The 23649-nt window shown below is 49.6% G+C and overlaps 11 protein-coding genes across 11 annotated transcripts; 4 read left to right on the forward strand and 7 right to left on the reverse strand.

Moving 5' to 3' along the window:
- The first annotated feature begins 45 nt into the window (after positions 1-45).
- On the forward strand, positions 46-2520 carry FOIG_08580 (uncharacterized protein). Its single transcript, XM_031208624.1, has 2 exons — positions 46-861; positions 914-2520. Exons 1-2 carry the CDS (start codon positions 104-106, stop codon positions 1506-1508), a joined length of 1353 nt encoding a protein of 450 aa, XP_031061630.1. The 5' UTR covers positions 46-103; the 3' UTR covers positions 1509-2520.
- Positions 922-4781, reverse strand: FOIG_08581 (uncharacterized protein). The gene is made up of 3 exons (XM_031208625.1): positions 4485-4781; positions 3512-4431; positions 922-3463 (listed from the first exon to the last, which is right to left on the reverse strand). The coding sequence occupies exons 1-3, from the start codon at positions 4729-4731 to the stop codon at positions 2489-2491; spliced, it is 2142 nt and encodes a 713-aa protein (XP_031061631.1). The 5' UTR covers positions 4732-4781; the 3' UTR covers positions 922-2488.
- A 461-nt stretch (positions 4782-5242) lies between these two features.
- Positions 5243-6458, reverse strand: FOIG_08582 (uncharacterized protein). The gene has a single exon (XM_031208626.1). The coding sequence runs from the start codon at positions 6359-6361 to the stop codon at positions 5348-5350; it is 1014 nt and encodes a 337-aa protein (XP_031061632.1). The 5' UTR covers positions 6362-6458; the 3' UTR covers positions 5243-5347.
- Positions 6459-7593: 1135 nt separating this feature from the next.
- Positions 7594-10164, forward strand: FOIG_08583 (uncharacterized protein). Its single transcript, XM_031208627.1, has 6 exons — positions 7594-8618; positions 8666-8750; positions 8809-8954; positions 9007-9226; positions 9279-9707; positions 9760-10164. Exons 1-6 carry the CDS (start codon positions 8425-8427, stop codon positions 9937-9939), a joined length of 1254 nt encoding a protein of 417 aa, XP_031061633.1. The 5' UTR covers positions 7594-8424; the 3' UTR covers positions 9940-10164.
- A 105-nt stretch (positions 10165-10269) lies between these two features.
- FOIG_08584 (uncharacterized protein) lies at positions 10270-11070 on the reverse strand (the record flags this gene model as incomplete). Its single annotated transcript, XM_031208628.1, has 2 exons — positions 10270-10370; positions 10419-11070. The coding sequence occupies 2 exons, from the start codon at positions 11068-11070 to the stop codon at positions 10270-10272; spliced, it is 753 nt and encodes a 250-aa protein (XP_031061634.1).
- A 410-nt stretch (positions 11071-11480) lies between these two features.
- Positions 11481-13121, reverse strand: FOIG_08585 (uncharacterized protein; the record flags this gene model as incomplete). Its single annotated transcript, XM_031208629.1, has 2 exons — positions 11481-12867; positions 12925-13121. 2 exons carry the CDS (start codon positions 13119-13121, stop codon positions 11481-11483), a joined length of 1584 nt encoding a protein of 527 aa, XP_031061635.1.
- Positions 13122-13259: 138 nt separating this feature from the next.
- On the forward strand, positions 13260-16070 carry FOIG_08586 (uncharacterized protein). The gene is made up of 2 exons (XM_031208630.1): positions 13260-13527; positions 13573-16070. The coding sequence occupies exons 1-2, from the start codon at positions 13477-13479 to the stop codon at positions 14365-14367; spliced, it is 846 nt and encodes a 281-aa protein (XP_031061636.1). The 5' UTR covers positions 13260-13476; the 3' UTR covers positions 14368-16070.
- FOIG_08587 (uncharacterized protein) lies at positions 14256-16070 on the reverse strand. Its single transcript, XM_031208631.1, has one exon. The coding sequence runs from the start codon at positions 15986-15988 to the stop codon at positions 14426-14428; it is 1563 nt and encodes a 520-aa protein (XP_031061637.1). The 5' UTR covers positions 15989-16070; the 3' UTR covers positions 14256-14425.
- Positions 16071-16353: 283 nt separating this feature from the next.
- Positions 16354-17081, reverse strand: FOIG_08588 (uncharacterized protein). Its single transcript, XM_031208632.1, has one exon. It carries the CDS (start codon positions 17047-17049, stop codon positions 16480-16482), a length of 570 nt encoding a protein of 189 aa, XP_031061638.1. The 5' UTR covers positions 17050-17081; the 3' UTR covers positions 16354-16479.
- Positions 17082-18411: 1330 nt separating this feature from the next.
- FOIG_08589 (uncharacterized protein) lies at positions 18412-20571 on the forward strand (the record flags this gene model as incomplete). The annotated part of the gene is made up of 2 exons (XM_031208633.1): positions 18412-19906; positions 19965-20571. The coding sequence occupies 2 exons, from the start codon at positions 18412-18414 to the stop codon at positions 20516-20518; spliced, it is 2049 nt and encodes a 682-aa protein (XP_031061639.1). The 3' UTR covers positions 20519-20571.
- Positions 20572-20982: 411 nt separating this feature from the next.
- FOIG_08590 (uncharacterized protein) lies at positions 20983-23479 on the reverse strand. Its single transcript, XM_031208634.1, has 4 exons — positions 23122-23479; positions 22890-23057; positions 22194-22843; positions 20983-22136 (listed from the first exon to the last, which is right to left on the reverse strand). Exons 1-4 carry the CDS (start codon positions 23452-23454, stop codon positions 21134-21136), a joined length of 2154 nt encoding a protein of 717 aa, XP_031061640.1. The 5' UTR covers positions 23455-23479; the 3' UTR covers positions 20983-21133.
- Positions 23480-23649: the final 170 nt, after the last annotated feature.

Consider the following 23649-nt stretch of genomic DNA (forward strand, 5'->3'; position numbering starts at 1 on the left):
TACAGTGGGGCTGTTGTTGTGCCAACCCCACGACCCTCTGTGACATCAGTTTTCAACCACTGCTGGGGCTCTGCAACTCCGACTAGGGCTACCTTCAAAACCGATGCCCCTACAGTCAACCTGCAGCAAAGACCTTCAATCGCCATCATCAAACAATGTCAAGGTCATTTCGTCGACGCCAACCATGCTTGAACAGCGTGTAGCATCTTGGCTCGACTCCCTCCCCAACGAATATCTCCCATCCGAAGCCCTCTCCAAAACCTCGAAGCGAAAGGCAGCGCTGCCTAGTCCGCCTACTTCAGACTCAATGGAGGGAACAACTCCAAAGCGCCGTCGCCTCATCGATCCGGATCGCACGCCGCGCGCTGCAAACCTCCCTCCTCCTTCATCTACTGGTTCGTCCGCTTCGAGGTCTGAATCAGGCGAGGGGTCACGATCGAGTTCGCCAAAGAAACAAATGCTCAGGCTGAGGCTGGAAGAAAGAGGGCTTGAATGCAGACAGCTAAATGTCGACACCGCGCCCCCGGTCATCTCCAGTCTTCTTGATGCGATGGAGGAGATTGTAAGCAGGATTGAGATCTTGCCTGCTGACAAAAAGAGTGCTGTTCTGGAGAGTCCACTTGTCAGGGAACAGAATACGCGCTTGTGGAGGTTTGCGTTCAAAGAAGAGGGTGAAGATACGTTGCCGGGGCGAGTTCCTCTCCCGGAAGAAATATCTCAAATCTGTGATTTTGCTCGTCACTGTCATGACACAAATCATGAAGAGGCGGCTTGGAATATGGAAGTGCATCATCGTCTGTTACAAGCTATCCTCAGAGAACCCAACGCTCCCATAGCCACGCCTCTCAACTTTACTACCTGGTAAACCTTCCGGACTCCAACAACATCAGGCATTTAGCTAACTGTTTCCTAGCACCACCGCCCGTCCGCACCGTCGCTTCGTACCCTACTCCTCGACAGCCAAAATGGTCGACTTCTGCCTCTACCTCAAGCCCACCGATTCCCACGCCCTCCAAGCCCTCGGCCGTCGAACACCAACCCTCACCGTAAACCACACCGACTTCGCGCCCCTCCAATTGTCCCCTATAGTTCTGAGCATCGAGACTAAGCGTCCTGGCAAAGAACTCGACGCTGCGCAACTCCAGATGGGAGTCTGGCATGCCGCGCAATGGGCTTTCCTCCGCTCCGTCGTTGGCCTTACAGCACAGCCCTTGACAGCAGAAGAGGAAATACTGCGAAAACAAAAAGCGAACGATGTTTTGGGCCAATTGGGATTTATACCGGGGATTATCGTGCAGGGTCATCGCTGGCTCTTTGTGTTTTCGACGTTGGAGGGGGACAAGACTGTTCTTTGGACGGAGAGACAGTTTGGCACGACGCAGAGTATTCTGGATACGTATGCTGTTGTCGCGGGGATAAGGGAGCTAGCCAGGTGGGCGAGGGATGTTTACGTTCCTTGGTTCAGGGCAAATGTTCTCGATGGGTTCCAGTCTACGGAGATGGGATGAGGGCACAAGATAGGTTTGGGACAATGGGGAATGAACCTCGTAGGCTCTTTGGAGCCCGAAATGCCAGTCGGAGAGCCTGCTGAGTCCATCCTCCGTCATTCCAGACCTGTCCCAGTACTTTTACCATTTAGGATCGAGGCGCATCAAGACGGAACTCAGGATCGTTCGTTGCCGGGAGAAACGCTCGACGGCTCAGCCTTCGCGACTATTGATCCAATACCTGGTGCTGCAAGACCTGACTCCCAAAGGCTTCAGCCTAACAGCGACGCAAGACGGGTCGATGTTGGGTTGTGATATCGCCATGTCAATAACCCGAAGCCATGCATCGAAGGTCGTGATGGGACGTTGTCAGGAGGATGATCACAAAAGACAACCGATGTCCGCGACCTCGTGCGTATCCGCTAAAACCCTCGAGACGACCAACCCTACCATTCGCCGACGCTAGGTCTACGAATGCTGTGTGTGCAGACGGTCCGAGTCATCGCAAAATGCAAAGAGCTTTGCATTGATGCCATTGGCTGATCACAACAGCTCGAACCAAGCCATGTCGCGTCTCCGTACCACCGCCGACTCGTCCATAGCAGCATGAGTGAACATCATCTCTCTGAAGGGACCAAACACCCGATTCCGAAACGAAGAACAAGCTCGCAAATGGCATCAAGTCTGGCCCCATTTAGTATTTTGAGTAAGACTTCCATCACACGGCTCGTACATGCGTCAGGGCCTCGGCGGACCTGCAGATCAACCGATCAATTGTTGATTGAGTCTACTGGCTGTGGGCCTTTTTGCTACTGCCTCCTGATGGCCATGGCCGGCACGCGTGGACCAGCTACTCCTATAAGACCAACGTTGGGCGCGATGCTGTACACCATGTACGAGGTTGTCGCCCGGGGGCTGGAAGCAAAAGTTTAAAGCCAAACAATAGTCTCGATCAATATATATTTGATAACTTGCATAACTTCGTAATTATTAAGCCGTAACTAAGACACCAATGGCCAACGATGTAAATCCCTACAAACCTCCATCCATGTACATACATCCCCAGATGGCATCCCCTCCGCCTCATCCCTCCTCCTCCAAACCTCCACCAGCACCTCCTTCGAAGCCCTATAACTCTCAAACCCACTCCTCCCGAACCCTTTATCCAACCACTCCTCTATATCCCTCCTCTGCCTCGCCCTCGCCTCCGCCCCCGCTATAAACGCAGGCCACGCTGTCCCCGGTCCAAGCAGATTATTCCTTTCCAACGCTTCATCAAACGCATGCAACGACTCAACAACGTCGTTGACGCTATCTTGCAGAACGAGGGGGTTCACGTTGCGGATACGTCGGTAGAAGAATATTACCAGCGCGGAGGCGAGGGCGCGTACCATGTGCATGTGTGGTGTTCCACCTGGGGCGCTGGGACTTGCGCTCATAGTTGTGCTCTCGTTGTGTCGTGAGCGGAACAGACAGACTGCGTTTTCGAGGTATGAAGCGCGCGGCTGTAATGCCATGAGCGCTTCTGCGTCGGACTTTTTAGAAGCGCACAAACGATCCATTACGTTGGCGAGACGTGTTATTTGCGACACCAAACTAAGCCACGTCTCTGGAACGCCGTAGATCTGCATATACATATTCTCATGATCCTGCGACGCATCCGCGAGGTGAATATCTTTAATATCGCGTTTCGTCTTCTGACCGTGCAGTTTTCGCGGTTCGAGATGCAGGAAGTTGTCGAGTGTCATGTCGGGATTAATGGATCGTGAGGTCGTGGTGCGGAAGGGTGTCTCGATGGCGTGGTTCTCGTCGAGGTACACGTTGAGACTCTCGGAGACGATGCGCATCCAGGCGTAGATGTTGTGAAGAAGACGGGCGCGGCGGGATATGCTTGGCTTGGTGAGGCCGCGCCAGCTTATGAGGCGTTCCATTTCGGTGAGACACCACCGTGTGTCTGTTTCGTTGCCAGAGAGAAGCTATGGTGGTTAGTTTATGCATTTGTGTATGGTGGTAGGGGAACGTACTGCTGTTGCTAGCACGGCACTTATACCCATCAGTTGCTCTTTGTACTTCGCTTTATGCGGTCCAGGCTGCGATTCCTTTTCGAGACTGACTTTAAGATGTTGTTTCGCAGCTTCGTATGTGCGACTTGACAGAGATTTCCAATGATCACCAGGTCGAGCTAGACTTGGGAACGTGATGGAGTTGAGGGAGAGGTGGAATGACGATACAGCTATCAGAGCGTAAAAGGTAGCCAGATTGGCACGCTTGATCTGATCTTTGTCCACATCCAACATCGTCAACTCGCTCAGCGTCATTATAGCAGAGGGATAGTGAAGAGTCTTCCAAGCTGACTTTTCGTTGATGGGGAGAGAACCCATTTGGCTGATGACGTCGTCGTTGAAGTGCTTCAGAAGAAGCGGTGCATCCATCATGAGATCGAGCTGTGGCCACGCAACGTCATCGCTCGCTGTTTCAAAAGGCATCATGTCCAAAGATTCGGAGAAACCCATGTTGGTCTCGTTGGGCCAATTGAGATTCATGGGCAAAGTGTCGAAGTTGTCGTAGGGGAGTTGAGGCGGATTGTCGAGAACGCTGACGTCCCAGGTGAATAAATCACCCCAGTGCAGAAAATCGAGGGACGTTGTTGAGAAGTCATTGGAGGCGATTTGATCGTTTTCGATGGTTTCTGAAAAGTCTTGGGTTTGGTTCTCGGAAAGAGTGTCGAGATCCATGTCGTTGAATGAGACATGGTCTGATGGCGTCGTGACGGATTGACTGGTTTCAAATTTGAAGACTTGAAAAGGCCCAACTTCACAGGTATTCGCTGCGTCATCTTTAATATCAAGTCCCTTGGACTCCTCATCAATCTGGTTCAAAGCAGCCGTCACCGTCGACGGAACATTCGTAACAAGAGCATTGCTCATAAGCTCCCTATCCTCCTCTACAAAAGTCAGCCCAACCCAATTCTGCAACACCTTCACAAACCTAACTTACCAGTGAACAAATGTCTCCTCGAGTACTGCTCCGCCCCAACATCAGCAATCTGCGTAGGCTGCCTATCATAAACCTCCCTCCCCGTCGAAACCAACCATCTCAGCGCCGGCGTGAAACCCTCACAGTTCAGTCCCGCCTGCTTACAGCGAGTACACCTCGGAAGAGACTGATCACACTTGAGATGACGTTTCCGACATGTCTTACACCCGCCGAAAGAGTGCGTTCGTCTGGATTTGGTGTTGGACATACTAATTCGTTTGAGTCAATACTAATTCATCTGAAGATGGGGGAGTGAGGGTTTGTCTTAAGAGGAAGGGGATCGGGATTGCTTGCTCTTTTGGGAGGGGGGGCTTATCGGCGAGTGCGACGGGGGTTGGCGAATTAGAACCTAGGGATGGAATTGGAGTTGTTTGATAGGTTGGTTTGGGGAGCTAGAGTGTTCTAGTGTGAGTCTTGAGGCTTCGAGATTGCTTCTCTCCGCGTGATGGGCGATAGTGGCATTTTTGGTGGAGATTTGGGGAAGACAAGACAAAGGGCGTCAGTCGGTTAAGTAGTGGATACCCATGGATAATGTGAGATAATCTCAGCAAATGACGAGATGCTGAAGAACCATTATCTCCATTATCTACAGTGTCGAAGCATATTTCCAGAGGAGAATATGACGTTCTACCCAGAACGGAACCTTCGTGACTTTAGAACTGGCCACGCGAAGTTGGATGCTTAGAGGTGATACTCATTTCTACCTCTGAAGGCAAAGATCACGGAGGTAAATGCAGTTGAGATAGAGAGAGTATTGTTGCAAATAAAATTCCGCTATGCTATAAACTATCAATCTGACCATCCATCCCCCATTTTTCACCTCTTTAAGCCTTAGCCTCAGCAGAAAACAACTTCTCAATGCGGCGGTTATTCCATTCCCAAGCAGTTACATCCTCATATTTACAAGGAACGCCCTCCTCAATAAACTCCTTCAGCGGAAACAACGAAGCGCTTCGGTTAGGCTTAGCAAAGTAAGCGATAGAGTATCTCTCAGGAATGACCTGCTCGCCATCACCAGCTTTGATAGAAGGAGGATATGTAACGCGATGACACGCAGCCTTGAAAGTGTCATTCGTCAACCTCTGCAGAGAATCACCGATGTTGAGGATGATGTCGGTGGGGGAGGCTGATTCGACGTTGTTGAATGTTCCGAGGTTCTCTTGATCTTCGACCTGAAGGCCACCGACAGAGTCTTGGAACAGCATGGTGATGGTTCCGAAATCAGTGTGCTCAGCGATGCGGGTTGCTGTACCGTCTGCGAGTTCTGAGGCAGGAATGGCAGGGTAGTGCAAGATTCGAAACTCATTCTCGGCACGGTTATGCAGCGACTTCAAGTGATCAGGAGAAACACCAAGAGCAATAGCAAGAGCCTCAAGAAGCTGCATCTCCGTCTTGAAAGCCAACTCATAAAACCCCTCCATAAAGCTCCTAAAACCGGGCAACTCCTCCTCCGGAACCCAAAGGTTATCAACAAGCTCATCATTCGCCGATCCAAAGTCCACAGTCTCCTTGATATCGCGAGTCTTTAGCGGTCCAAGACCCTTTTCGTAACCACTGATGTTGGCGACGTTTTCCTGGCCGACGAAGGAGTACCCGCGGTTCGGGTTCGCCTGGGGAGGGTGCTTGGCGAGCATTTTTGTCTCGAGGGGGAGGTTGAAGAAGCGCTTTGTCTGTGCGAAGAGCTCGTGGATGGAGGTGGAGGGGATGGGGTGGTTGATCAGCTTGACGCCGCCGCGCTTTTTGAGCAGGCGCAGGAGGGAGTCGCAGAAGTCTTGCTTCTGGGAGGGGGTGCCGAAGAAGAGGGACATGTCGAGGGTGTCTGCGTTGAGGGCGGCCATTTTGAAGGTTGTTGATGAGAGTTATGGGGAAGAAGTGTAGGTGAAGTCAGAGACTGTGAAGATGGTTGTGATTGAGAGTGATGAGGTCTGTTTACTGTTGACTTCACGACAGTTTATATACACAAATCTTTCGGAAACTGTTACTCGTTTCCCCAGACTTGCGTATTTCCATTTCGGTCATCATGATCTAACTAACAGTCTACGTCTTCAATTCCAGAAACATGTCAGTTTCCCAAAGAGTATAGTGAATAGCTATCTGTCAATGCCGGGCTAAGCCGTCAGCATGGCAAGTCCGGAAGTGCCGAAACACCATCAAGAAAGATAGTGATCCCGACAGTGAGACTAGACTATCCCCAGATGGAGAGTCAAGAGGGACGGCTATCGTCGCTGGAGTCGAGATAAGGATGAATCGTCTTCCCCACAAGCGAGCTGATTGTTAGTGCGTGGGGAAGAATTGAGGGATGCGCAATAGGCAGGAGATGCCGAGGTGACCGAAATGGCTGACTCGCTGGTTTGCTTACCCTGAACCTCTAATAAATGTATCTAAATAAATGTATCGCAAACCGTTGGAAAAGGTTATTAGACCGTTCTAAAATATTTATCGAGATGAGAAAGAAATTTCTAGCCCATAAAAGTAATATCTTGTCGTCCATTATTGACGCAGCCGTTGAAGTCAGCCCGATTACCTTACTTTGACTACCTAGCATGTATGGTATCTGTCTAGCCCTCTCACCAGCGGGCTCAACGCTCATCAGTGTGCTATGGTATGGCTTTGACGTTTCACCATCCGTAGAAACCTCGCACTGGCCCTCCAATCGTTCTACCCCGTGATCTGATCGACAGTGTCTATTCTTGGCAGTGGAATTTTAACGATGAAGGTCAATGCCCAACATCCCCGAATCTTCATGCGCCGGCAATTCCGGGACAATTTGATCCGGAGACATTGCATTCACACTCGCATGACAAAACAGGAGGTCGCGCAAGAGGTACGTGGCACAGAATTAGATTATCGCCTTTTTTATCTGATCTTGTCATCTCAATTATTATGTCGACGGGAAGACGGTTACGCTGCCGTGATATTCTCCGAATGTCGTCCTCGCGGGGAATACGCGACCATGTTGACGCGTCGGGTGACCACGAGACTCTTCCCACCTTGACGGAGATGTTTTCGTTGCAATCATCTTCCCTCTTGAGATAAAAAAAAGGTTCCTCTCCAATACCAGTACGTGATCCAATCCCAAGCCATCACAGCCGTTCGTGTTGGCGATGCCCTCCCAGCGTACGTGCCGAGCGGTTAAAAAAGAACTCTCCTCAGTGAAGATCCCCCCTAAACCGGCCCTTTGGAACGGTAGTTAACCCACTGCAACCACAACACGGCAAAACCGGACCTTTTAGATCACTGATGTCCAAAGAATACCCTCACAGTGAAATGAGATGAAGTTTATCACTCATTAAGTTCCCGTATCTTCAATTACACCGTCACATCATACGCGTCAATTGACGCCGAACGGCACCGTACAGTAGCAGCGCCATCAGATCTGTCCTCTCTCTCGGTAATGTAAGCGATGCCCGCCACAGTCAATGACGTAGCAACCTGTCCAGAAACAGTCAACCAACGCGTCCCCTAAACATGAGACAGCCCCAGCGCTCATAAAGACGTCCTCGAAAAGAGCACGAACCATAGCTCGGCAGATGCGGAAATGACAGGGAGCTTTCTAGAAGCGGGGAGTCAAAGGGAATAAACTTTGCACTAGGGGTTGTTAGCTGCTACATCTCAGGGGATTTTTAAACAATCAACTGCCGCTACAGGCGGGCGCTGCAGGTTGAGGCTTAATGCTCTGCAGGGCGGCAGCGGCTCATACGTTTTTTTGTTTTGTTTAATATTGCGATGCGCCGAAATTGTTCAAAAGCTTATTAGAGTAGGATTGTAATGCAACGTTAATAACGACAAACATATATATATAACCGCTGCTTACCCCCCGATCAATTAACCGGTCATCACTCTCACTCATTTCATTTCTTACGCTCTTTTTCTTCTCGGTAAAATAACATTCCGTGCAACTATGCCGTCCCTCAAAGCCATCTCGGCCTCGCTTGTAGGCCTGCTGAGCCTTGGAAGCGCCAGCGTCATTCCCCCTGTTAACAGTGAGGGGTATTTGGTTGCCTCGACCTACTTTGCGGGGTTCCACGCCAATAGGGGATTTCCTGTCTCGGCTATGCCCTGGAACAAGTACACTGATGTGAAATATGCTTTTGCGTATGTACTCCATGTCGTGATTGGGGATGAGGGCTAATGAGATGTAGTGAGACTTCGCCTGATGGAACACTTGATGTTTCCAAGTCGCAGCCTGAGAACATTCCTTGCTTCGTCAAGGATGCCAAGAAGCACGTATGTTATCCAAAATTCAGGACATTTAAGAGATTGGTTTGGCTAACAATGTTTCTAGAACGTCAAGCCTCTCATCTCAATTGGTGGCTGGACCGGAAGCCGACACTTCTCCACCAACATCGGCTCCGCCAAGAACCGCACTGCTTTCGCCAAGAAAGTCATCAACTTTGTTGACAAGTATGGCTTCGAAGGCTTCGACATTGAGTAAGTTTATGATCTCATAAGTAAAAGGAAGATTGTGACTGACGGGATTCAGCTGGGAGTATCCCAACCGCCAGGGTCTCGGATGTAACGATATCAACGAGAACGACACTGCCAACCTTCTCGAGTTCTTCAAGGAGATTCGCAAGGACCCTAAGGGCAAGGATTTTTACATCACTGCCGCTGGATCTGTCTTCCCCTGGAACGATAAGACTGGTGTCGCCTCCAAGGATGTCAGTGGCTTTGCTGAGGTTATCAACTACATCATGCTCATGGTATGTAACTTTACCCTTGAACCAAACTTGATATCTATACTAACAGGTTCAGAACTACGACTACTACGGTGCCTGGTCCGCCGTCGCCGGCCCCAACTCTCCCCTCTACCGCAAGTGCGATGCCCGCAACGACCAGGGCGCCGCCGAGAACTCCATCGCCCAGTGGACCGGCGCCGGCATGCCCGCCTCCCAGCTCGTCCTCGGCGCTCCCAACTACGGCCATGGCTTCAAGGTCAACAGCACCTCTGCCTTCGGCAAGGGCAAGAACCACAAGCTCCAGCTGTATCCCGCTCAGAACTCTACCGATCGCTTCCAGGGAAGCAGCTGGGACAACGATCCTCTCGTCGATGCTTGCGGTAACCCCAACCCTCCTGGAGGCACCTATCCTTTCTGGAGCTTGATCAAGGAGGCCAAGTTCCTCGATACCAAGGGAAACCCTGCTCCTGGTATTGCTTCTGCTTGGGACAACTGCAGTCAGACAGTAAGTCACTTTGCACCCTAGAATTACAAGGATACAGTACTAACTTGAATAGCCTGTTCTTTATGATGCCAAGCGTGAGATCTATGTCAGCTACGACAACGCTGCTTCTTTCTACGACAAGGGCAAGTTCGTTCTCAAGAACAAGCTCGCTGGATTCGGTACCTACGAGGCCGGTGGTGACTACAACAACATCCTCATCGACTCCATCCGATCTGCTGTTGGTCTGCACTAAACTGCAGTGTACGATGAGCCTTGGGCTTTGACCTTGGTGTGGATTTTAGATTGATGGATTGGCTTTGCTGGTCTTGTTAACACATGCTTAGAGAATCTCCTAGCTTAATGAAACCCTTTCACTTCTTGTAAACCAAATACATTTGTGAATATGAATACTCTGAGAGTCATCGGGTGCTAATGTAGACTAAAACCATCAATAAAAATAATGCGCGTTGTAAATAACTACAAGAAGAAGAAAATGCCTTATTCACTATGACCACTGTCATTCTTCCATGCTCATCAATTCATCCAAGTCCGGAAACTCTTTGCTGCATGAGATACCTTTGAATCAAGAGCGCTTGTGAGAACCCGCATGAACAGTAGCCTCAACAAAATCATGCCCAATATCAAGTCTGATACCCTCAGGATTCTTAATACCCGCTCCATCATCTGCAATCAATTAGCATGCCTTTCTCAAACCAAGCACGCCCAACTTACACCACGTATCATCAGCTTCGGGATGAGGTCCAACAAGTCCAACTGAGCCTTTCCCATAAGGTGTAATCGAAGCAGCAACATCGCCATTCGCAGAATACCGTCCAACGACCTTACCCGGTTTACTCTCATCCATACCCCTAATCACAACACCATCCTGGAAATACAACCACCTCTTATCCTCCGTCGTTCCCGATTCAAAAGTCCAATCGACGTTGATAACCGTATCTTCCTCGCCCTTGACCTGTGCCCTTCGACGCTTAATCTCCTGCTCCGTATCAACGCCCTTCGGAAGAAGATTATATCCATTGACCGGGCCAGCGAGATAAGCACCAAGACAGAAGCCAAGGTAATGGCCTCCAGATTTGACAAACTCTTGAATAGCTTTTTCGTATTTCTTTGTTGAGCGGTATGCTTTGCTCCAGTTCGGTCCGCCGCCGTGGGCATACACCGTTGCGCCTTTGAGAGCTTCGGCTACATCGATTGGCTCGTTTGGACCAGCGAAGACGACTTCGAAGTTGGATGGGGACGAGACGAGGAGGTCGCGTACGCCTTCTGGGCAACCTTCTGATGAGGCTGGGCCGCGGTATACGACTGCTTTGGGGCGTGCTTGTGCGCCCAGGGTGGCTGATACCCCGTAGGAGATGATAGCCATTGCGACTGAGACGGGGCTGCTGAAGTGCATAGTGTTTAGATTGGGTAATCGTTGTGTTTGTTCGTGTTGATTTGAGTTCTGAAGGTTTACCAGTGGTCTTAGTTGGCATATTTATATCCAGCTTGCCTCTGATCAGCATTCCAGACAAGCTGCCTCCCGCATCTCGGCACAGACACGGCACGACATGGCGTACAAACCATCAAATCGTTTCTCCAAGTGCGTACAGATCCTTAATATAAGGAGGATCTCAGCCGCATTGACAAGCAATGCCAGTGATGATTCACTAGCGCTTCCATGTCAGCACCTGATTAGACAGCGCGTACAAACACTCCCCACTTGGTGACATGCTCTAACCCATTCAATGGAACGCTTCATCCCGAAAAGTGCATGCATGTTGGATCTGAGATGAATTAAGATTCGGAACTTTCCCTTGAACCCTTTGGGCGAAACACCAACAACGCTCCGTCATTAGCTGAAGGTCCTATTTCGGGCCATCTGTCCGTCTGTAACCCAACAGCTCTCAGCACCATATCGTTTTCCAGAAAATCTGCTAATTGTCCGCTATCCCAAATAATCTCCCTCCTGCTCTGCGCTCTCAACATGAAGATAATCCTGTGTCGAACACTCTCGTCCGTGCAATACACGTAGAGTTGAAATAAAGCTGCTGTGAGATCGATTTTAAGGCCGAACCGTGGTCGGGTTGGGTTACACCATAGTTTCTCCAGTTGATCAAGAAGAATGTTACACTCGGCGGGATCAAGATGAGCCTCGGCGTCTTCGTCAACGGCAAATTCCTCTTCGATAAGAAGTTCCCACAATTTATGCTGTATCCGAAGATTAAGAATTTTTTCGCTGTCGATGGGTTCTTTGCCAGCTGACAACTTCTTCACAAGGATTTCGAACTGGCATTGCCAAGTTTGTACGTTTTCTCGTAATATCGACCATTGCGTGTTGCACTCTGACTCTTCATTCTCCCATTCTTGATCAAGATCCCAAGAAATATGATTCACCATGTCGTCAAACTTATTCATGACATCCTCTGCTTCATCAAGGTTTCTGAACTCTCCCTCGATCCGCTTTTGCTTCTTCGCTGCTGGCAATAAGAGATGCGTCACGTCGGGAAAGACACGCTCGGGTGAGAAGATGGCGACTTGGGAGGCGATTGCGTGGAATATTGCAGCTAGTTCTTGGAAGTCGCGGTTTGGAAGGTATGTTTTTGGGATGTGGTTTGTGAGGATCCTCGTCCCAGACTCGAGATGTCGAATTGCTTCGCCAAATTCCCCGCGGAGACTTTCAAGAATAACGAATAATATGCAACACGTCAAGACAGTTGACATATCCGGCGGTGACTCTTGGCTGCTTGTAAGTTTCGATATAGCTTCGTTGTAATGCCTTAAAATGAATGGATCAAGCGACACTGACGATAATTGGTTGCGCGCTGAATACTGCCAGTGTGTCGCGCCCAAAGCCAGCACCGCATGTCGAACGCATTCGCTACTTTGACTAGGAACAAGAATATTCCTATTCCAGAACTCTCTGTTCAGATATGGCGTGATCTCCAACTGGCTGATGATATCAGAGAAGAAATAAACGTAATAATTCGACTCCAGCGTATCTCCCGGTAGCAGAGGTAGTGTTGGTGTCGACAGCTTGGCAGCCAGAATTGGCAGAGAGCGGTTCTGCGTCTTTGTCGTGACAGCCTTTGATTGGGGCGTATATCCATCGCAGACATACCCTCCATCCCTGCATCTCTTACACGTGGGTTTCTCCTCGTCACATTTCTTGTGTCGTTTCTTACTTTGTCTTGAATCAGTAGGTCAAAGACAGAGAAAAGCGGATGTATGCGGGACTTACCACGTGAGACAACCCGTACGAGTCTTGCGTGAAAACGCTCTTACACGCTGCGCGCGTATAGACCGATCCATTTGGTAATACACAAGCCAACGGGTCGCTTTGTTCTCCCGATGAGCCCTGGACTGGCCCAGATAAGAATGACTGAGGATGTGAAGCGCGCGTACGATGATGCAGGGAAGCTTCGTCAGTGGTTCCATGCCAAGGCCCCGCTACTAAAGTTCCGGCCTCAGAGGGCTGCTAGTCGCCCTCCCTTCGCGTATAGACGAGCCAATTGTAGCTGTTCCCTTCAGCCTCACATGTAAAAGGCGCCGAGAGATAGGGTCTAGGCAGCACAATTCGGCCGATTGCTTACGGAGAAGTAGGGCTTTGGGAAATGTCCGTGAATCCTTCAGCTACGCAAGATTGACCGATGAGCCACGTTCTACTTGTCATGATGCGCCCTTTTAAGCTTGTTTAGTGATCGTCTCGGCAGTTGACTCACGTACAAGCCCACGCAGCATCAGCCCTGGATTTCCGAAAACAAAGATCGTCCTGAAACGTGACACCCTCAGAATGAATCCTTTGGGTGTGTTGGGCTACGTCGTCCAATGGTTTTTCTACGCAGTGCGCATCATGACGACGCCACGAGAGTCAAGCTGACATGAATAGGGGCTCTACGGATATCAAGATTATTATCCATTGCTTACTGCACTGCGACACGTCCGCTCACTCAAACCCTCAACCTCTGAAGACGGAACGGCAGGAATTCTAGGACGAACGAATAATCCATCGTTTTGGTCGACGATATATCCCATCAAAGGCTTGGGAACATGGCTTGTTGGCGCGGCTGCAAGATCCGTTCTCGAGTTCTACCTTCACAAGCTTGTTCCGGCCTTCCTTATGAAATGCGTCACAACGATTATCATCGCACCTCTGAAGTTCCTCTGGATTCGATCGATCATGTCCGATTATTCTATATCTCTAGAGTCGAACATCAGACTTCTTCGTTGCGTCACAGCTAAGCAGTGGTTTCACTTCATCGGTACCTTGTTAGCTTGCAACGTTGTCGATGAGATACCAGACCTTGTCGTCAAGCTCGGCCTGTTGTTTCTGTTAGCAAACGGTGTCGATGTTGTTGAGGAATGGTCGAAGGAAAATACCACGACGATCGGGGTGATACTTATTGGCGTTTTCTTTACGTTGAAGATCATACACGCGGCGATTGGGGTTCCGGAGACGGTGGCGGGTGTCGAAGCTGCTCCTGAGATAGATGAGAATGGGGAAGGCAGGAGTACACACGAACTCTTGGTGGATATCAAGACGTCGTTGAAAAGCATGACCTTTTCATTGTGGTTCCGATTCGTGGCTTACCATTGCATCGCTTTCGGCATGGCTCGCATTGCATCTGCTGCTGGAATCTTGGGCGATATTGAAGTCAACATTAGTTGGAAAGACCCTCTGTAGAGTCAGAAACACGACGGTATATCCTCTTGCTCATGCCACCTGTCATTTATCTGCAGAATCAGGATACAGTGCATTTACCGCCCCCCCTCTTCACCTCATCCATCAACAATTTAAACTCCAGGTTATCCTCCCCATTCTCAAGACGTTCCAGATTAACTTCATGATCAGGATATATAGATCCATACTTCTCATCCAACCATCCATACGGCCAGATACAAAGCCCTTCCTCCTCTTTTGCTTTCCTTCTCCAACTCTTAATCTTATCATCCTCATCGGCCGGTGGCACATAAACCTCGTCACCATAGTAATCCCCTTCATCTTCCGTAATAGGTCGTTCCTTGGTCGGCACGCATACAACCTCCGCTGGTGCTCTCAGAGCCTGACGTGCAGCTCTCCATAGATCAGCCCACTTTGGTGCATCGTCGCCATTGGGGTCGGAAGTAAATGCCACGCATTCCGTGACGCAGAGTTTAGACAGGGTGCCGTTTGTTGCTTTGAGGTAATCTTTCAGCACGGATGTTACTGCTATACCGTCTACGTGCAGTGACCGGAGGGAGGGCATGCAACCAGGAGGTATGTACAACGAGCCTTCGCCCCCCAGAAAGCCATCGTCGTGAGTCTTGAGTTTAAAGTATTCCAGCGCGTTCGCATGAGCGAGAACGGTCGTTGGCAGTTCGTTGAAGAAAGCGTGAAATCCGGGTAATGTATTAGCCTGCCAGCCGGCGCCATTGTTTCCACCGTACGTATTGAGAGTCAACTTCTTCAACCGGCCGAGAAACTCGGGCCACTCTTTCTCCTGCCAGGACGAGGTTTTTCGCGGGAGAAAGTTTTGAATCGTAAAGTCATCGACTGCCGAAAGTGTAGCGATGTCACTGTACATATCCCGCAAAGCCGCGCGCCATGAGTACCTCTCTTCTTTCCGCTTGACTTCCTCCCAGTCTTCAGGTTCGCAGCAGAAGTAGATGTAGTTGTTGGCGATATCGTTGTTATCCCAGTCTGCATCCACTTCAAAGTCTTGTTCGCCGTTGGTGTGAAGAGTCAAGGCTCTGCAGCGTGGCAGTCCCTTGAACTGGATGAGATCCCGGATGATTGATGTGTCTTCTTCTTTTCGAGCCCAGACTGAAGCAGGAGGGTTTGTCCAGTACCATTTGGGTCCAGCGTCTGAGTCACTGTCGCTGTCTTTGTCTTCATCGTCATCTTCCACATCATCTTCATTGTAATGTTCGATGACTCCTTCAGACTCTGAGTCATGATCGGACTCTTCATCGCCGTTATCTTCCTGATTCTCCGACATATCCACATCGGAAGGCTCATCCTCACTCTCCTCTTCCACTTCTTCGATCGATTCCTCTTCCGTCTTCTCAGGCATCTCGTTAGGGTAGAAAGTGATATTTAGTCTCAGCTCCAGAACATTCGCTCCATATTTATCGACGATAGTTGGCAAGATGTGGTCCTCTGCAAGCGGGCAATTGATTTGTAGTACCTTGAAGAGACATGGCGCCATCGCGGTCCGAAGCCCGGAATTGGCCAGGCTGAGGTTCTTTCGATCATCTGGCTCAAGATAATCCGAGATACTGAATAGCCCTTCAGGTGGTAGACTCTCGAGAAAGTGGCCGGGCATTGTCGTAGTGTGATCAGAGAGTACTGAGAGATATTTTAACCTAAGTATTGAGATGCGAAGTTGTCAAGACGAATTGGGGATGCTGCTGGTAATAAAAATTGCCTTAGAGTAGTGTTGTTGGTAAGAAGAGTGACCTGAAATGGTGGGAGGCTATGCCTGTAGCGGCCTAGAGCGAGCTATTGCTGCCTGGACTTTACTGGATCCAGCGTTGACAGAATTCCATTCTTGTCAGCAGTTACAGAATTCTTGTCAACAGGCAACACAACTGCGGGGTTAAATAAAGCACATTCCCCCACTAATGCCCTGTAACCTGACTGCTCCTGAAGAGAATGAGTCTCGGGATCTTTGCTCCTCCGATAAACAGCAATTGGGCTACGGGGCATTAGTGGGTACTAAGCACTGAAGTTTCTTACAAACAGCACCTTATGTTTTAATTCTTGCCCAAAGGACACTTCTTCCACAGACAGTTAATAAATTGAGGCTGGGTGGCATCAGACTCTCTCCTCTACCAAGATACCTCTCCCATCCTTCTCCGTCCCATCAACAGGCCCTAAGAACATAATATCATGTAATATCTGCTTCCACGCGCCGTCTTCTTTCCGCCACCAATACTGAACTTTGACCAAAATCCCTCTTCCTTTATTATCCTCCGTCCACATATTGACTCTAAGCCCCTCCCACGTCTCAACCTCTGCTTTGTCGCGAACCTCCTCCGAAGACACGAAGCCGGCAGGAGCTAATTCCCTGATCGTTGCAAAATCTTCTGTTTCGTTCGGGAGAAGGGGTCGCATGGTGTAAAAGCTTCTCACGGAAGCTGGATCCATTTCACTGATGTCCCATCCCGCTTCGTGATAGATTCTCTGGAGGACTTCGCCTGATTCGCGAAGGTAGCGGAGAATGGTGTCTCGGTCTTTTGCGGCATAGTCTGGGTCTGTGCGACATATCTGACGACATTCCGGTGAGAAAAAGAGGGCCTTGACGTCGATGGACTTTGTTTCCCGGTATTCGCGATATAATCTGAATAGTTCCTCCTCAAGTGGCGAATATCTAGTAGAAGCCATTGTGATGTTTGTGAAGCGCGGTGAATAATTCTGCTGGAAAAGTTACTTCCAATAAGCTCAAATGCCATTTTAAATATCGTTGTACATGGTGCTGATTATTCAATTAGCCATTCTTTCAGCTTATATTGAAGCCCGCTTATGGTTGTCGCGTTGAGAAGCCAGGGAGTATACCCAGGATACTGTAACTAGTCCTTGACGACAAGTCATCAAAGAGATCATAAGGCTGCACTGCTTTCTGGGGGGCATGCGCCATGCATTCGCTTGAAACATCCAAGCTCTGCTATCAGCAGCACTGATCTAGATCTTAGCGTTATATTCAAGCTTGTGCGACATTGTTACTGCTGCAATAACCGAGCATCCTTGTCTCACCGCCTGGATGGCATGGTCAAGAGGTAACACGGATCACACCCAGAGGCAATCAGAGTTGTTTATATGCTTCATGTTGTCGAGAAATGTGCTGTTTTCTTGACTTTTTCGTTCTCTTGAAACTGTACGTGATATTCCCGGCCATCAATTTTCATGGTTGTACATACAAGCGATAGCGATTTAATGTACGCCAGCTTGTTTGCTCTCTTGCGAGAGGAGTCTCTTAGATACTTAAGAGGAGCTATTTCTCTTGGCAGTATTGCAGTGCCTTTAATGGCCTTTTATTGGCACTTTTCGTTGGAAAAAGAGACCGTGGCATCGACAAAGCCATCTTAGCCTTTGAAAAGTACGACTTGTCACTCGCCAGAGACGTACTCTAGCACATTGGCAGATTGGGTAACACGAATGACAGCTTGTCTTTTGAGTACTCATGGATGCACTCCGCTGTACTGCATATAACTGGAGACCGTGCCTCATCGCAAAATGTTAGACCTTAAGGTTTGGCAAGCATGGGACCACCAGGCATGCCACAAGACTGCTGAGGACATCTTCAACAAGACAAAGAAATACTATTTCCATATTTTTCATCTCTAAATTTCATGCTTCTTAGGGTTCTTTAGCAGTTTTACTTTTGCATTAAAATGCACAGAGCGAAGAGATAATAAAGTCTATGCACTTCTGCAAGCCACTTCATGTTTGCCCAGAAATACTTAACTGTCAGTGGCCAACTCTTGGAAACTGTGTAACACGGCAAACAACTAGACACAATTTTATGACACCTCAACTTGATGAATTGTTTGTAGATGCATAGACGCGGGAACAGGCATGTTCTCACAAAGAAACTAGTTATTTATTTCGCTCGTTCCCCCTTTCTCTTCTTCCTCTCTTCATCGTCCTTGCTATCTTCAACATCAACTTCCACTACCAAACACTTCCTTTGCAGATACCCCCAGTATCAGACCCCTAAGTTCTCATTATTATAGATACACTGAAATTATGGCTAGCGACTGTGGTCCCCAGGCTGAGATTTGCTTCCAGCACCTGGCCCTTGCCAAGACCGTCTTTGAGAACTCCGAAACACTCCTCAGGCAACTCTTACAGCACCAGGTGTTACGGGTAAAGGACGAACATATAGACCTCGACAGAGAAGTCAGAGGCATGGGAGCCAAGATCGCCGAGCTTCGAGAGACTGGGCAAGATGATACTGGACTTCTCGCTCGTGTTAAAGAAATGGGAGAGAAGCTGAAGAGAATCACCCGGCAGCTCCCCAGGGAAGCACGGAAGGATCCTGTTGCATTTGATGATATAAAGCCGTTTATCGACGAGTTTATGACGAAGACCCGGAAGCACATGGAACTCATGCTCATGCACAACGAGAGAGAGAGGACACAATCTATTCCGAACCTTCCACCTTCTCCAGCCGCCAACAAAGACGATGATAACTACAACGACGCGCCATTCGATCTAGGCAATGATTCGCTCCCTTCTTCTCCTCGCCCTGCACTTCGCAGTCCGCCCAGCAGCAAGCGGACTAGCCCCGACAGCGCCGAAGACCGTCCATCTCCCAAGCGTCGTGCACATCGTCGTGAGATCACGACCGCAGAGATAGATGAAGGGTTCTCCAACCAGAAGATAACGGATACACCAGCACGAAGCGGCGAATGGTATGTCTTCCAGTGTCAAGAGCATGATTTGCCCCTCGATAGCCTTGCGCGGCCGCCGCAGGCCGCCGCGAGGCATGCCATAGCGCATGGGCTCCAATCTACTCACGCATCGGCCATTGAAGCCTTTGGTATCAGAATTGTTGGTTGCGATGCTGCCTTTGCAAAGTCGCACAATGATCGGGTCGTCATACAACCTAAGCGGAAGGCCGGGTGTCAAGTCAACAGTGCCACTGTTGACCGCGTGTATCGTCCTCGACACGACCGAGGCAATGACGGCGAGATGGCAGAGCGTGTTGGTGACGTGAATCCCTCCAATCCGCGACATGTTCCCGTCCGACGAGCAGCAGCGACGAGAAAACGGACGATTCTGTCACGGGATCCGGACGGCACTGAAAATCCCGCTGAGATTACCGCCAAGACGATCTACTGGATCAAGTGGCCAGACGATGGCATCTGCTATCCCGCCTACGTTCTGCCCTGGGAATCCTTCCCGCGATTTCGGAGCAAATACCTCGTGCCAGTCGACCGTGGACTGTTGGAGTCGGTAGATGAGTTACCGGCTTGCTATGACAAAGGCCATGGTTTCGCTGGTGTTTGGGCAGAGGGATACAAAGACGGTCAACGAAAGATGAACAAGAGACTATACCCCGTCATCTTCTTTACTCTTGAGAGGAGGTTCCCGTGGGAGTGTGAGACAGGTTGGGCTGCTGCTCAGGATTTTCGCGTCTTTGACGGCGATAACGAAGACCCTCAGTTCAAGGCGTTGGTCGATCATTGGCTAGCGAGAGAGGATCGCCAGACTCCAGATGAGGAATTGATCAGATTGAGTAAGTTGACAACCTTAGATGTCTTTCTGACTCTAGGTTACTGATGATGGTGTATCAGAATTAATGTCACCGCCGCTAGATCGGGGATCATCAAGTAGCTCGAGCAGCGACCGGAAATCAAGCCCAGAAGAGCCACCTGAGAACGGAGACATCGACGAAGAACTTAGAAAAGCTTTTGTGGACTTGACCGAATGTTTGAGCAGTGATCAAGGGTCGAGCCGAGAAGAGTCACCCGACAGCGATGACGACGAAAGCGATATCGGAAACGCGTTGCTGCGCGGTGCTAGGAAATCTGATTCGAGACATACTAGAAGTTATCAGTCTCAGCGCAAAGATAATGAGACGCATCATCGCCATCGCAACGCGCCCATACCGCCAGACGACGGCACTCCTGCTGGCCGACCCAACCCTGATGAAGACGAGGATTCAGATATCTACGGTGACGATAACGTTGGGCCGTTCCTCGATAAAGGTCCCATCAAAGAATCCGATACCGCATCCAGCAGGCACGACCTCGAAGAATCCTCCGTGAGGTCTCGGGAATGCTCCGATCCCATCGATGAAAGGACGACGATCCCCCCCTCGGACGACGAATACTCTCTGGGGGGATAACAGTCAGTACCAAATGAGTTCTCCTTCCTCGGAAGCCTCTTCACGTCAGAGAGCCGATGCCACTGGGGACGAGGAAGACGAGGAGGACAGTATACAATTCGATGAGCCATCCACCCCGAGGAGAAGAGTTGGGTTCCTCTGAACGGCGGTTGAGGCAGGCAATGGCTAGTGCTGCTCATCAGACGAACGCTGTCTGGCGTGACTTTTTTCGCGAGTACTCTGAGGAGGCCGACAAGTTGTCATCTTAGGCGAGTTGCACTTGTCTGTGTATCTGGCTAGCTTGTTCTCGGGGTTATCCTCTTCTGTCTACTCTTTCTTGTCCTGTCTCTGCGTCTATCTTCCATCCTTTTGATATTCATTCCGGAATCTTTGGAATCCCATGACCATCCTCGCATCTGGCTTGCCTCATGGGTCTTGTCAACCCAGCCTGTCGCCTATTCTTTTTAAGGAAGGTTTTCAACGGCTTAGTTCAGAAAGTTTACATCTTCATGCAATGAACCCACTGTCCTTATCGGTTTTTTTTAGCGTATCTAGCACTGATAACTTCTTTCAAACCTACATCAAACCTAAAAGTCCGTCCGTTGAAACAAGCATAAATTAAGCTCAACACAAAGGTTAATGTTCGCAAAAACTGTACTGGATGCCAGACCAACTTTGCTCTGCATCACGCTGATAACTAGTCCGCTCGTCCATCAGCTTCAACCGATGCTCCTTCGCTTCCTCCAACGACATCGGCATCGTCGACTCATCAGCCTCAGTTTGGACCATATTCACCAGCTCCTCCGGAAGGGGGTTACCACTCTCTGCCGCAGCTTTCAGAGCAGCATGCTCTGGCTCTCCTTCAGACACCAGCTTTGCGACAGCGTTGGGGACATTCTTCGCACTCCCCTCATTCAAGCCCCCGAATGCACTCTCCATCCACCAGTTCTTCTGCTGTGGCGGCACATTTCCCGTGTTTATAATCCTCGTCCTCGGATCGATAAGCCAAAGCGAAATGAACCGCCGATGTCCTGGTTTACTCTTGTCATCCAACTCCACGGGCGAAACCCTATGGTGGAAAACATTCGGGAACGCCAGTAATCTTCCCTGCTTCGTCTCGATCTTTCCATAACGCTGAAGACAATCCCCACCTCTCAGGTTGGTCCCATAAACTTGCTCCATCCAGCCAAAAGCATCCTGGCCGATATTCCAGTCCTCTTGGTAATAATCAGTCTGCATACGAAATTGCAGATAACTGGGCTTTACGTTCTCTGAATCGAGGTAGTAAAGGGCTGTGCCGACGATGTGCTCGTTCATTTGACCTTCTACATGCCACCCTCCTGCGGGAAATGTCGGTTTGTCGGGTGTGAGCTCGATGGAAGCCATTTTGACGATGACTTGGAGGTCATTGAACCGTTCGCGCAATGACATTCCTGGCTTGACACCATAGTCCCATGCTTTGAACTCGGGGGCCTCAGGTTGAACGGGCTCTCTGATCTCTTCCCAGGCATTTTTCTTGCGGGTATCATAAAGGAGCTCGCCATCTGCGTCTCTGATGACGTCTTCATACTCAACTTCCCCTGCATCATGAGGCGTAAAGTCATCGATTCGTGGGGTCCAATTCTCCTCGTTTTCATCACTGCAAGCGTTAGTGGACCTTTTCCCAGTCTCACTCCAGTAAATAGCCGTTACTCACTCGGGGTTTTCGGGGCGCGGGAAGCGAGCCTCAGTCCGGCCAGCGGAGACGATGTCCCAGTCTCTTACAAACGACACACTGTGATCCCAGGCGGGAAGAGCTCTTTCGATGAGTTTCTCAACCGTCTCATAAATATCACTATGCTTGGGATGCAGATTGTTGATGTAGCTCGTCAGCTTAACGCTTCCATCATCCATGAGCTTGACGTTGGACGGCAGCCACTGATAGGCATCGGACCAAAACAGTTTATGTGAATCACTACCATTCACCGCCCAGTTTATATGGTAGCGATTATCGTAACCTGATGGGACGTCGGCTGGCTTTTTAGGTATGACTTCTCCTTTACCGCTCCATTTGTCGACTGCATCTTCAACGCCAACTACCTCGTCGCGAAATACACGAGAACGACCGTACACGAGAGGATAAAGAGAAGGGTGCACTAGGTTCTGGACCATATCATTGGTTCGAGGATGCCAATCTGGGTTATCTTTCTGTTCTTCCTTAAGCTTCGCAAAGGCATTTCGAAGACGTTCATGGAGGGTATCATCGATAAAGGTATCTGACTTGATGACTGTTGCGTTTGCGTCCAAAGCTGGTACGAGACCAGTCTTCTCGAAGAACTTGGCCTTGACACGAAGCTCTTTGATACACTGAAATAATAAGCGCGGAACGGAAGAAATGACTGGGCGTTCTCACATATTCGAGACATCCCCGATCTAAGATGTACTTGAGCCTGTCGGGTCCAGAACTAGCGCCGCTTCTGAATCCGGGGTTCATATGTTGCACAATCTCGTCATACAAAGGATTAACTGGAAGCGCAAGGGCTTCTTGAATCCATTTCTCCGCGATGGCTTCATCAAAGACCTTTGATCCGATGAGATCCAATGAGCTTCATTATGCATTCGATGCTAGATTCACTCATGCATACCTTTACATGCCAGTCAGGCTTATCCGTCAATTGATTCATCACAATCATCATGGCAGCCTCCCGCACAAGCAACATATCAGATTCAGCCCCGACGGAGTTATAGTGAATTGCAGTTGGATAGATTTCGCCTTCATGGTGGTAATTGTGATACCGAAGGTTCATACCGAGGCCCGGATAGCGGCCGACTGTTGGAGGGTCAGGCTTCTTGTCAGAGAACATGGCGACGCGATAGGGTAGAGATATTTGAAGTTTTCGGTACAATTGATATGGGGCAGACGCGCTGTTCTTATTTATACGCGATGTCAGCATGCGTTTGGGGGCTAATATCCACATTCTTGCATGACTGGACGCGATAGAAGCTGTTGGTTTAATCGGTTCACGAAAACCAATCGCGAAATCACGTGTGGAGGCGGGGGTATTTTAGGCAGCCCAGGCTGCCTTACTAGGATGAGATTATCGATAAGAGAGATATTCCAAACTTTGAGATAAGAACATATCGAGAGTACGTAGTAGAAAGATAGAAATTCT

This window comes from Fusarium odoratissimum (genome assembly GCF_000260195.1).
Source record: "Fusarium odoratissimum NRRL 54006 unplaced genomic scaffold supercont1.13, whole genome shotgun sequence".
Lineage (NCBI taxonomy): Eukaryota > Fungi > Ascomycota > Sordariomycetes > Hypocreales > Nectriaceae > Fusarium > Fusarium odoratissimum.

Bases quoted from the DNA above. Each gene is read 5' to 3' on its own strand.
- FOIG_08580 (XM_031208624.1), top strand. From the start codon at position 104: ATGCCCCTACAGTCAACCTGCAGCAAAGACCTTCAATCGCCATCATCA. The intron at 862-913 runs GTAAACCTTCCG...ACTGTTTCCTAG, and splicing joins CCTCTCAACTTTACTACCTG to CACCACCGCCCGTCCGCACC.
- FOIG_08581 (XM_031208625.1), bottom strand. From the start codon at position 4,731: ATGTCCAACACCAAATCCAGACGAACGCACTCTTTCGGCGGGTGTAAG. The intron at 4,432-4,484 runs GTAAGTTAGGTT...TGACTTTTGTAG, and splicing joins GAGGAGACATTTGTTCACTG to AGGAGGATAGGGAGCTTATG. The intron at 3,464-3,511 runs GTACGTTCCCCT...TAACCACCATAG, and splicing joins GTGCCGTGCTAGCAACAGCA to CTTCTCTCTGGCAACGAAAC.
- FOIG_08586 (XM_031208630.1), top strand. From the start codon at position 13,477: ATGAATCCTTTGGGTGTGTTGGGCTACGTCGTCCAATGGTTTTTCTAC. The intron at 13,528-13,572 runs GTGCGCATCATG...TGACATGAATAG, and splicing joins TCCAATGGTTTTTCTACGCA to GGGCTCTACGGATATCAAGA.
- FOIG_08590 (XM_031208634.1), bottom strand. From the start codon at position 23,454: ATGTGGATATTAGCCCCCAAACGCATGCTGACATCGCGTATAAATAAG. The intron at 23,058-23,121 runs GTATGCATGAGT...ATCGGATCAAAG, and splicing joins AGCCTGACTGGCATGTAAAG to GTCTTTGATGAAGCCATCGC. The intron at 22,137-22,193 runs GTGAGTAACGGC...TAACGCTTGCAG, and splicing joins CCGCGCCCCGAAAACCCCGA to TGATGAAAACGAGGAGAATT.
- FOIG_08588 (XM_031208632.1), bottom strand. From the start codon at position 17,049: ATGGCTTCTACTAGATATTCGCCACTTGAGGAGGAACTATTCAGATTA.
- FOIG_08582 (XM_031208626.1), bottom strand. From the start codon at position 6,361: ATGGCCGCCCTCAACGCAGACACCCTCGACATGTCCCTCTTCTTCGGC.
- FOIG_08587 (XM_031208631.1), bottom strand. From the start codon at position 15,988: ATGCCCGGCCACTTTCTCGAGAGTCTACCACCTGAAGGGCTATTCAGT.
- FOIG_08583 (XM_031208627.1), top strand. From the start codon at position 8,425: ATGCCGTCCCTCAAAGCCATCTCGGCCTCGCTTGTAGGCCTGCTGAGC. The intron at 8,751-8,808 runs GTATGTTATCCA...CAATGTTTCTAG, and splicing joins TCAAGGATGCCAAGAAGCAC to AACGTCAAGCCTCTCATCTC. The intron at 9,708-9,759 runs GTAAGTCACTTT...TAACTTGAATAG, and splicing joins GGGACAACTGCAGTCAGACA to CCTGTTCTTTATGATGCCAA.